This window comes from Rhyacophila brunnea, unplaced genomic scaffold (genome assembly GCF_057557595.1).
Source record: "Rhyacophila brunnea isolate RB1 unplaced genomic scaffold, BYU_Rbru_1.0 scaffold_3, whole genome shotgun sequence".
NCBI lineage: Eukaryota > Metazoa > Arthropoda > Insecta > Trichoptera > Rhyacophilidae > Rhyacophila > Rhyacophila brunnea.
In genome coordinates, this window is record NW_028232965.1 from 3384414 (window position 1) to 3397247 (window position 12834).

A 12834-nucleotide genomic window follows, 5' to 3' on the forward strand; every position below is an offset into this window, starting at 1 on the left:
GAATATCCTCGAATTTACCTCTTGGCCTGTAGGGCCATTTATTATTTTGGCGTTTTGCAGGATGCTATTTTAATAAAATTCACCTAAGTATAATAAATGTATATAATAATGCTTTTGAAAAATGTTCCAAAATAATACATATAGCAATATTTATTGATATTTATTGATAAACCTTTATGATACCCTTATATAACTTATATTGATCATTATAAATTTAAATATATTCAAATTTTAACAATCGGGAATAAATCCATAGACAAAATAAATATTCGCCAATCGACAATCTATACGCAGGAAAGTGCTGCCAGATACAAAAGTTTAATATGGAAAGTGCAATAGATAAAAACATTTTGACGATATTTACTGAGAATTCAAGCAAATATAAATGTACAGTCAGCTAAAAATTCCAGTAAGTATGTTGTTTTTATTTTACTGCTCATTTTTATTGAAGTATAATAATTACGACAAACGACATAGGTTTCTACCTACCTAGATAATAATATCGCAAATTTCACGAACGGTGAGTGTGGAGGCTAGTAAATAATTGATTGACAATGAGTATTGGAGTAGTAGGAGTAGTAGCAACACATAATTTGACAATCGGGCTGTGGCGAAGTACATGTTGTCAATAGTGTCAATTTTCGTTGATAAATACAGAACTTTGGTTGCCGGGATTATTAGACATATTATTCAATATGTTGGCGTTAATAAATCGAATTTTAGATTGGTTTAAAAGCCTTTTTTGGAAGGAGGAAATGGAATTAACCCTAGTCGGCTTACAGTATTCGGGGAAAACAACTTTTGTTAATGTCATAGCTGTAAGATAACACAATATTACCTATACATTCTTTTATGAATCATGATTTAACATTTTGCAAACAATAAACCACCCCGATATATTACAGACGATAGCGCTTATATTGTATTAATACATTATTGCCATGGTATATTGACTCGTCAGAGTAAAAAAGTGACGTCGAAGATTGTAACACTATTTTATTTTTACAGTCGGGTCAATTTAATGAAGATATGATTCCAACAGTCGGATTCAACATGCGAAAAATTACCAAGGGCAATGTAACAATAAAGGTATGTCTTAATTTAAAACTTCTTAGTTTGTAAATATTTGTACTACACAAATTTTTGCTACCATTGAAGTATTAGTTTAGTATGTGCATGTATTCATAATTTATTGTGCTCGGTTTCATTTCTTGTGGGAATTCAAATGTATCAGTGAAACAGCAATGCATTATTTCAAATGGATTGTCCACAAGGTATTTTGTTTCATAAAATATGGCACAGTTTGAGGTATTAATAATTAATTTGTCATCAAAACCCTATAGTTATTAGTTGTATAAAGTACCTTTTTAACAGTGTCTTAACATCCCAGGCTTATTTGTGTAAAAAATGCCTCAACGTCTTAACGTTTCTATCTCTATCTCAACGTGATAGCATGTGACGTGATGGTTCAGGCCATTAGACACTGAATTTGGTATGAATGTCTGATAGTCTTGGATAATAAGTTGTCTACTATTAATTGTTGCCACTGCAATACAATGCTAGTCAAATCAAATTACCCCTCGTATCCTATCCACATTATAAACTTGACTATGCAGATATAATATTATAATATCTATTTCGTGACCTCAAGACACTGGGAATAGAAAACTGGATTGAAACTACCCAAGACAGGATTGAAAGTGGATTCTGGAGTAGGCCAGGACACAAGTGGCTATAGTGCCAGACAATTATTTTATAACGCAATCGACCGAAGATGGCCTTTCATAAAGAAAATACTGAAAACATGTTATTGTGATTATGCTATTACAGCTGGGGGCTCCATTTGGAACAGGTCATGTCAGCCCGCAATTGAGAATATTTTATTGAACCATTCACCCCCTACTTTATTAATTATCTAATTTATATTTAAAATGTGGTGTGGTATTCAGGATTTTGTACATATGTATCTTTAAAGGATTTCTTACTAAATTTTCTTTTCCTTTTTAGGTTTGGGACATTGGGGGCCAACCCCGATTTAGATCAATGTGGGAGCGATATTGCAGAGGCGTAAATGCAATAGTGTAAGTTGTCTTAGTAAACTTAAAATAATTTGATTGAATGTAACATACTTTGAAGAATCATAAAAGCAATGTAAAAGTCACAAATAATAATGCATGATTTCATAACATTTTGGTTATGGTAGTATAACTGGACTGCTAGCCAAAGAAGGTGCCCAGATTCCTTTTGATTGTGCAGTGCTTTGGTCAGTGGAGCTCAGTGGAAGTTTTTACATGAAATCATGTTTTAAATGGTTGAATCATCGCCAACAGTAAAAAAATAGCACAATAACGTGTTACATATACAAAATATGATTTCAATATTGAAGTTTTCTTTGCTTGAATATGGATCGAGGTGACCATGGTGGATCAGTGGCAGAACGTCCCCTTCTGAAGCTTTTGGTCACAGGTTTGAATCTCGTGTCTCGCAAATTCATTTGATTATTTTCTTCTGTGTGTTTGATATCCAAAGCATCAACCTAATTGGTTGAGTGATTGTCTGAGAACCATTTCTCATGATGTATACCAATGACACGCAATGCCCTGATATAACCCCACTAAGAGAATGGAACAGGAATATTTTTGAAGAAAACTATTTCAAGTGTACTATAATAATACATATACTATAATAATTACACCTTATGCCTTATATCTTCGCTCTAATGTCCAATTATCGACATACTGATGAAAAATATGTGATAACGATAATCGTGGATGTTGCGAGGTAATTGGTGAGGGGATGAGTATTATAATAATGTTGTGCATCATTTTGATTGGTTGACAATGAATCCTTGTCTTCGGTCGTCAAGGTTGTCTGCTGACTTTAACAGAAAGAAAAAGTACATTACATTAGTGTCATTAATAACAAGAATATAATGAAACTTACGATCTGTCCAAAGTTATAAATAACAATTTTAATTAATGTACTCGAGATAAGCGAAATATTCAGATTCCAAGAGTTATTTATTATAATAGTAATTTTTACTGTTAGTTGAATGGTGAATATAAAAATGTCCCTTGAAAACATTCCCTAATGCTTATTGGGCCTCTCACTGTGTAAATAAATCCTATGTACTATAATATAGTTAAAAGTGTGATTACTACATACCTAATAAGAAAGCTAATTCCCGGGGTTTTAGCATTTTAAATATGTGGATTTCATAATCATCAAATCAAACGATTTCCCGGTCTTGCAAACAATGTTCCCTCTAATTTTCCCAAGGTTATGTGCGCAATAGACTTTGGCTGTGCAACTTTAAAATGAAATTAAAATTTTTGTGCGCCACATAACGGTATTTAGACCTACTAAACGAAACGGCTAATTTTTAATAATGACAATAATTAACAACACTATATAATGTCAATTAATTTATTCATTGAAATAGTCAATTCTATTTAATGTAATACATATATAGAATAACAGAATTAGCATACCGATACCAGTTCTCGTTCTCACAGTTTTCTCTGCGATCTTCGAACGCTTCCGTTCATTAATAGTTTACCTTTTCTCCTTTTCAACGGGGCTCTGAAGAAACATGTTAATCCTCCCCTAAAATTTGGATTTTTACTCCTAAGCTTTATAACACTTTCATTGATTTCATTCATTTCATTGAGGCCTACTAGAAAGATGGGGTTTCAAGAAATCAAGTTTCCACACACCACCCCAAAACTCTCCGCTAATTTTTGCATCTCAGCAGTACAAACAAACTGGTCCGTTATCTTCATAATTTAATATTTCACACAGTTGAACGCGCATTTTACTTTGAGACTTCAACGTTTCCGTTTCTACATTGGGTGTTGCCTGTTGGGTAAACACTCAGTGCTAGGAATTCATCCTAACACCCTGACATCCTAACGCCTGTGTATTTGTAACGTATGCGCTCTATTGTAATGCATGTTCGCGCGCTCTGCGTGTTGGGTGCGCGCGCACACGCGCACAGCTTAGAGAGAACACTGCTTGCAAGTCTTAATTACTGCCAAGTATCAATGGAAATATAACATGGTAGAAAATCGCTCTTCTATACATATTTGCGAATGTACGAAACATGTCTATATGTCCGTTATTAAATAATATGTATACTGATAAATAAAATAAAAATAAAGTAAATAAAGTTTTGGTACCCGCACCTTCATCTCAAGAGAATCAACAGAGAGAGAGACAGTCCAACAACTACTTCATAGTAGGCAGCCATTTTATTATAATGACGTATACGACAGACTCGTTTTGTGATTGCCCGCATCCACTATTCCTCAGTTTTTGGCGACAAGGGAATGTTCTTTTGATGGTGGTCGATCTACTGTGGATACCTTCTAACGATTAAATGCCATCATCGTTATCTGTAACCATGGAAGCAGCTATTCAGAATAAGGGTGTTGCGACTCAGCCGTTCTTGTTTAAGGATTTTTTTGGTACATACTTCTTAACTCGACGCAAACCAGTTTGGTATCGCACAAACCTTTGAAAATATTTCTAGTAATATTTATTACTAGTTATTATTATTATACCATAATGATATTCAATATTCATAAAATTAGTGATAACAACAAGATAACGGATGATTGACCTGCCAACTGCCAGAAAATTGAATTTTTAATAGGGTAAACGTCATAATATGTAATTTAAAAAAAGGCGAAACCTAACATAGACTTTTAAAGTAATTACTTATATCTTTAGGTTATGGGAAGTTGTGTTTGGTTTTTGTATGTTTTTAAGTTTCAAACCGGTTTGCGTTGATTGATGCCAGCCTAGTTAGCGAGTATCTTTTTTTTATTATTTCTTACCTACATGAAAATCTTTATGTAAGAAGTGAAGGCCAGATTTCCGGTAATTCTGCTGGCCGTGAGACGTGGTGTCTGACCAAAGATCAAGGGTCTTGAATTTTAATTTTAATAATAGATAAATTTTATAAATGTTAGAATCCAGAACTTCATTGAATCTTAGAGGTATAGTGGTAGGAGTGCATCATAAATACTCGTGATGTGACTGCGACACGGTGCTTTACATGGAGACTGATACTTCCTGTGTTACTTTCTTGTGGGGAACATTTTCATTTACTGCAAACGTTTACCATCATTCGAAATATAAGTAACAACTAGCATTACAATTGGAATTGGTAATATTGTGACTATAAAAGTGGTAGAGGAACTTCTCATTAATCCAATATTTGTTTTATTTCACTTTGAACAGTGTTTGTATATATTTAAAAATAATCAATTGTTTATTTTATTGAATTTAATTAGGTACATGGTTGATGCAGCTGATGCTGATAAAATTGAAGCCTCAAGAAATGAGCTGCATAGCTTATTAGATAAACAACAGCTAACCGGCATTCCTGTTCTGGTTCTTGGCAACAAAAGAGACTTGCCCCAGGCACTTGATGAAACCGGACTCATAGAAAGAATGTAAGTAACCATTATAATGGAGTTCTACTACGTTAATACCAGTTCACTTAATATCACTTATGTTGGTATCATCACACAATTTTATTATTTCATAGAAATCATATGCAAAGTCCATCACTTTCTAATTTGTAAATTACAAATGATTGTTTATCATAAACGTTTATTCAGTTCCCCTTGTTATCAGTAAGTTGTTATATCATTAACATAAATTGTGACAACATTTATACATTAAATAAAAATATTTAGTAATGTAAACAAAATGAAGCAAATCCTGTTATCTATTTGTGGAACCATAGGATTCAAATCCACATCATGATAACAATAACATGTGTATTTGATCCGAGTGATATTTCAACTTGCACCCCATGTATCGGGAGTGCAATGCAATGGGGTATATTCATTTGACGTTGCCGAGATATCCTTAACATTATTAATTACAAACCCTATGGTTTAATATATACATGTTTGTTTTATGCCTATCCATTAAAGTCGTATATATAATGCATTTTTCTTTTTCTCCCTAGGAATTTATCAGCTATCCAAGATCGTGAAATATGCTGCTATTCTATTTCCTGTAAGGAGAAAGATAATATTGATATAACGCTGCAATGGTTGATTGCACACAGTAAGTCGGGAGCGACACGTTAATGTAACCGAAGAAGAAATTGCCGTTTGATTATCCTAGCTGATATATAATTAAGTATAATCTCTATGGAAATTGGACACTTGTTAAGAGGAACAAATATCATGACAATTGCTAAATGTAGGAAGAACACAAGTATAAGTAAAAATTATCAAATTTATTATATTATATTATGCGCTTTGAATATAAAATCTTCGGATTTAATGTAATTATTGAGTAGGGAGATTTTATTTTTCGCTATTTATTTGAAATCCTCTTAACTTGCCCACTAAAGGATCACTTGTATGAGATGAGGTCAAAATGTTTGTTAGAATAATACTATGTAATATGATGTGGAATACCTATTTATAAGATATTTATTACTTTCACTTTACCTTGGTTAATTTTTTTATTTGAAAATGTCCTAAATCATTATAAAAATGCACTGAGCCAATGTATGCCATCTATGGAATTATTTTATGCATAGGTAATTTTGTGTTGAAAAAATCTTTTAAATAGACTAACACCAGACATTAGATTATTTTATTTTCTTTCTTTTGCGTTTTTCAGTATCTCTATATATGTATATAGATTGATGATTATAATATGTAAGCACACCAAATAAACTAGTAAATGTGGCAAATATGTTGGGGGCATTAGCCATTTCGTGAGATTGACGATAGTTAATAAGGTTATATAGATTAGTTTGATTGTTGCTGAAATCAGAAAACTGACTTCCTTGCTAAGAAAAGAAAGGTTGGTTCACCGTTTTGACCTCTACTCATGTGTATATACATGCATAATATTATGTTAAGTACTATAGTAACACTTTCACGTTTAATTGGTTATCTTGTTGAGAGTTAAAACAGTTTAATTATAGGACAAAATGTTTCACAAAGAAATTTTTTTATTCAATTATGTACAAACATGTTCCGGGTGACATAAAGTAATATCAACGAAAACTTATATTTAACCACTCCAAAAACAAACATGTTTTTCTTAGCCGTTACATATTTATCAGTAATTTTTTAATAGAATGCAGTAGGATCTCGATTATCTAATTTTCATTTTGATCATATATCATTCTGAAACATACCCATTAAGATCCAGATACACATTGAGTGAAAAAGCGTGCTTTTCACGAGTAGCTTGATCAGTTTACACGAGCGCTTTTAGTTATTAATACATAGTAAATAAACTACTAGCACATAGTCATGAGGCATGTTCAGAGTCACTGCGCTCCCTCCATCTATATCGTGGTTGATAAGCACATGAAAAATCAATGTTGGTACTGACTTAACCAACTAATTTCACCCTATAATGCCTCAGTAATGGAGCACATGGCAAGCGCAAGATCACACCACTTTCCTCCGACTATTGCCACATCCAGCGCCACCTGCATTGTGAGACACGCTGTAGATACTACCTACTTTCAGTTGATTTTTTAATATAAAATTCAGAATCGTCCTTGAATTTGGATTTTTTAAATTTACTTCACTGTTCTGATTTTTGTCAAGTACAACTAATTTACCTTCGCAAACGTGTGTATGTATATAATTTTTTTTCATTGGCTCTATAATCCATTGTGGATCTTGGCCGTCCTCTGAGAAAATTTTCGAGAAATGATTGTTTGCAATTTGTTCAAACACTCATTGAAAAAAAAATCGACATTTGGATTTGCAAATATATTGGCAGTCATAAACAAATATTGGTGTAATTAATGTTACACCTTAATTTTAGCTTAATAGCTGAAATGATTTTTTGTTTATCGCTTACAGATATTCGATAAAACTTAATGTTTGATGTGCAATTTATAGTCACCATAATTTTATTTTAATGTCAAAAGTCAAATTCAAAATATTGTTGACGACAGTAAAAATATTCCATTGTGCGTATTTTACAATACCAAAACTTTTGTTCATAGTGATACGATTTTGGCCTCTAGTTTGAAAAGTATATATTTTATAGTAATACATGTATCTACAGACTATTATTATAGAATTCTCGGGCTTTTGAGACATGAAATATGTACCTATATTTCTTAGCCCTTAATAAAATATTAGTTCACTAATTAGCGCTATCAGTGTTATGATAGGCATTATAATTATAGTGATTCGATACTTAAGTTTGCATGCTTGTCTAGGTAACAAAGTAACTAATTATAATAATTTTTAGAGGAGATGTATAGGTTTGGTGCTGATGTTTGAAGGATGCGTATAAATCGTAGAACAATATTAGGCCTTTGGCGTCGTATTTTTTTCTAGTTACACAATACCAACTTTAATTCAAAATAATGAATCTCGGCATTAAATAATTTTACAGCTATGAAATGCATTCATTTTATGCTACGCAGTTGGCGAGAGATTTTATAAACATATTTTAATTAGAATAACGTCTGAAGATTTTAAAATAAGACATTAGATATAACATAAAGTCATGTATGTAAGACTTATATTAGAGTAATTTATTTTATAATGACATGGTGTGTTGTCAAGTCGTAAGTATTTAATTTTCAATACTTTCAACCTTCATTTTGTCCTTATTTACCACACAGTAAGGTGCCCAATATTTAGAAAATATTTCAAATAATTTAGTCTCATTCACATATGCGCATTTTAAAAATAAAATTTATATTACGGATTTTTTCAAAAATAAGTTTGTAGGTTCGTGTAAAGGTACTATACTCTCCTTTTTGTCAGGAAATTCAGATACAGACAGAATTTTTCACAGAGGAGCACAAATTATTACTCTTTGGTACCAAAGCACACATAAATATTTGCTATGTAACATATTTTAATGTTATTAAATTTGAGATATATATGTATAATATAATTGGCATTCCCTAATCAAATGTAATCATTTTAAGAACATAGTTTTGTAAGTTTGTATAAAGAGCTCAATGTTTTCTCAATAAATCTTAATCATTATTTAGGCATCTGTGAATCCTAAAACTTCTTTAATTTTTTACCCTTTTGATGAAGAACTACAGTAAAACCTCGTTAATACGAATTCCACAGGACCGAAAATCGAAAAACAGTTCGAATTACGAAATGTATGGGGTAAAAATATTAAAATTTTGAAAATCTTTTTTTTTTTGATTTTCATTAATTTTGTTTACAATGATAGATGCCTTCGAAATTTCCGATTCCGTGTGTGTTAATGGGTCATAAAATGTCAGAATTATCTATATTACCGTCTTAAAATAAGTAATTTATGATGTTTTAAGAAAAATCTCACAATTTTCAAAGACTGGCTCATGAAATAGTGTACTTTATTACGATGTATTGAATATTTTTGTATGCCAGGACTCTGACATCATTATTCGAAGTAAAGGTATGGTTTTATACGAAAATACTGTTCAAGGGACTTTTTTTGGCGAAAATTTCGAATTACGGCGAATTTACAATTATCCGTGTATTATCTGATATTCAAAAAGTGGCAAATTTGAAATTCTTACTGGACGGAAACTATAAGAGCTATGTTTACGTAACATTGGGTAGAGAACAGATATCACTTCCTAACAGTGTGTAAAATGGTTGAGAGGTGATATCTATCTTTAGTGAACTTTTGGTATGAGTCAGAGCCGATTGCATCAGTGCGGATTGAGATGTGAAAACGCACGGTACCTCGTTCTGTAGTTAAAAGACATTGCTATCAGTGAATAATCTTCTTCGTGTATGGTGGCAGGGTACAAAATACAACATAGAAACAAAAAGACCACATACACCAAAATACTTGCATGTCTCTTGATCAGCGGCGGCTCCTCTAATACCATCCAAGTGCTACGCACTGCCTGCATTTTTGAAGACTTCACTCAACATTTCATTGTTATTCATATGTGTATCACTCACTTCGCGAAGTAGAACATGTAGCAGTATTATGAACAATACTCTGTTCATGTGCGCAAAGTGATTGCGATCCAAATGGATTTTCAGTTTGCACAGGATTACAAAGAGAACATTGTATACTTCTTAAACGGTAGTCCAATGTTCCTGTAGTAGCGTTTTGTGTAGCATTTTTTACACACTTTATGATCGGCGCACGAAATTAGGACTATAGAAACAAAAACGCCAGTTTCTGTTTTATAACAATGTTGGCGAGTTAATTTTTAATAATTTCACATTTAAGATTTAATGAATCACCAAACTTTTACGAAAATACAAACTAACGCATTTATTTCTAAACCACCCAAATACATTCAATATAATAAAAAAAAACAGAGCAGCACTACATGAGTAGTAGGTCGTAGCTGAATAATAAATAAGAACGATAATATAAGAGAAACATACTTTTACTGACATAAATACATCAGAAATAAATAGTTCGAAGGAACGCTGATTTACAATAAAAATATTACCCACGCAATGTTAGTTTATTTTATAAGTTCACTTAAATCAATAATAATATGAGATTTAAAAACTGAACATACTGCTGTGCACTATTAACAAAGTGACCCAGCGTACGTCATCCGTTTTACGACGGTTCATATTTGGCTGACGCATCCATTGTTCGGAGCGTAAAGCGATAAACCGTGACATTTATTTTTCTTTATTGATATTAAATCATTCTAATTGTTTAAAAACTTTTTTAAGAAATAGAATAAATAAACAAAGACATATTTAATTTACCTTCTGAGAAGTTCGACGTCACAGACATTATTGTACACTAAGATATTATCTTATTGACACGGCAGTCTTTGGTGATTAAGGTAATCATGAAGAGACGCTTTACGACCTTTACGTGGCTAGGACAAGTGTTCCTGATGCCGCCAAAGAGTGTGACACTTCGTACCCTTATGGCACAGCCTCAAGGGTTCCGTTGCCATGGCCGGCCCTCCATCACCCTGCAGCGGTGCTACAAAAGCGACCTACGTGCTGCAGGTCTGACATGGCGGGAGGCGCAAGAGTTGGCGTTGGACCGAGGGAAGTGGCGCGAACTTGTGCTTGCCCTATGCTCCAATGCTGGGTATAGAAGGTAAACCATTGCACACTACCAGAAAATGCTATTCTGAAGACCACCGGCCGCCACTGCTCTTGATGTGATTGTTTTTATAAGCGTTGTTAATTTAAATTTTGTTTTATATTAATATAGTTGAACTTGGTTATTACGATCACGGAACTAGCGAGATATCGGATGTAATGAGGAAAAATTCGTTGAAATTTTAGTTTATGATTTTCTCCATACATTTGTTCACTTTTATAATGAGCTACTTCTCGGGTATACCGAGCAAAACTGTTAATGTGTCGATCGTTTAAAAACAATATTTTCGACCCTAAGCAATAAAATCCGACCGGGAAGCTAATTAGGCCGATGGGATCGGATTACATTTATGACACTAGTTAAGTATCTAAGTACCTAATTGGTGTTTTCGCCGACAACATTGAAAAAGTATCCACGCATATGGTTGAAATTGCATTAAAAAATTCAAGCTTTGTGAAGTTAGTAGGTACCTACCTCAGCACTTCATTACAATAAACAACTTCTTTTGTAGTTTATGAATGCCATGCTTGTTTCGGGGATTTTTACGATGGTTTTCAGATTTTTTATGTTTTATGCTTAAATAGAACGTGGCGCGAAAAATATTATATAACGAGCAAATTCAGTCGGTCCCATCTTCCTCGTAATAACCAAGCTCGACTGTATTTGCAATAATCCTACCGAAACAGGCAGATTAGAGTATCTGTGTTCATTATTGGCAGCATTAATTGAGTAAAACTGGATGACTGTTTTATGAACTCATTGAATCCTTTCAACACGACCATGCGACAATACGTTTTCGTGTTTAAGTTAACTCGTTTAGTGCTAACACCACGACTGGCGCATTTGGAGTCGTTGGCCATTAGATATAATTAACATGTTATTTAATCACCACATTTAAATAACATGTTAATTATATCTAATGGCTAACTACTCCAAACGCGCCAGTCACCGTGTTAGCACTAAATGAGTTGGCGTTGTGGAATACTGTGTCTCGCTCATTTATCTGTAGGAGTTAAATAACTCAATGTTACACTTAGAGAGCAAAACTGGTAAAAATATAGAATATCTTAAACTATAGTGGAAACTTTATTTTCAAAGAAATTTAAAAAAATGATTTATATACCAATTGGAAAAAAAAAATTAAAACTCTGATCCGGAAAAGGTTAGGTGCCTTCATTAAATTTTATATAATGCATTACATTAATACCTTGGATGACGAGTGACATAATCTGCTAGTGTTTTGAAAGATGAGATTTTTAAAATTATAACTTGATAAACGAGCGAGGTCTAGCAATACGAGTTTTACATATTATATGCTGTCTGCCGAGCGTCATGTGATCACAACTGAGCCAATGATTCTTCTCTCGCTGAGAAATCCTCAAGTGTTAGGTTCTATGTAAGTCACATAAAAAGATCCAGGTGAGCCAATAGATAGCAGTGATTCCGTTAGTGACAATGAAAGTCCTACACAATAATTAATAAATCTGATTATTTTATATTTAAATAATAAAAATATACAAAGCTATTTTGTATTAAATCAGTTTTATAATGAATATATTTTTGGATTGTGGAATGAATCATCTGATTTTCCATTATTTCATATGGGGTAATTCGCTTTCATATTATAATTATGAGTGGTTTGGATTATAAACACATATCCAGAACGAATTATGTTTGCCATCCAAGGTCTATAATAAGATGTTTGCCATCCAAGGTCTATAATAAGTAATACACAAAAGGATGGGTATTCAAAGGTAAGTAAATAAAACCAAA

The 12834-nt window shown here is 32.7% G+C and overlaps 1 protein-coding gene across 1 annotated transcript; it reads left to right on the forward strand.

The window, feature by feature from the left end:
* The first annotated feature begins 566 nt into the window (after nt 1-566).
* On the forward strand, nt 567-9028 carry Arl8 (ADP-ribosylation factor-like protein 8). The gene is made up of 5 exons (XM_085952342.1): nt 567-818; nt 1009-1089; nt 2008-2081; nt 5298-5459; nt 5984-9028. Exons 1-5 carry the CDS (start codon nt 696-698, stop codon nt 6105-6107), a joined length of 564 nt encoding a protein of 187 aa, XP_085808468.1. The 5' UTR covers nt 567-695; the 3' UTR covers nt 6108-9028.
* Nucleotides 9029-12834: the final 3806 nt, after the last annotated feature.

What these genes read in the sequence shown, in the direction of transcription:
- Arl8 (XM_085952342.1), top strand. Translation starts at nt 696, where the DNA reads ATGTTGGCGTTAATAAATCGAATTTTAGATTGGTTTAAAAGCCTTTTT. An exon ending in CTTTTGTTAATGTCATAGCT is followed by an intron (nt 819 to 1,008) that starts GTAAGATAACAC and finishes TTATTTTTACAG; the next exon opens with TCGGGTCAATTTAATGAAGA. An exon ending in AGAGGCGTAAATGCAATAGT is followed by an intron (nt 2,082 to 5,297) that starts GTAAGTTGTCTT and finishes GAATTTAATTAG; the next exon opens with GTACATGGTTGATGCAGCTG.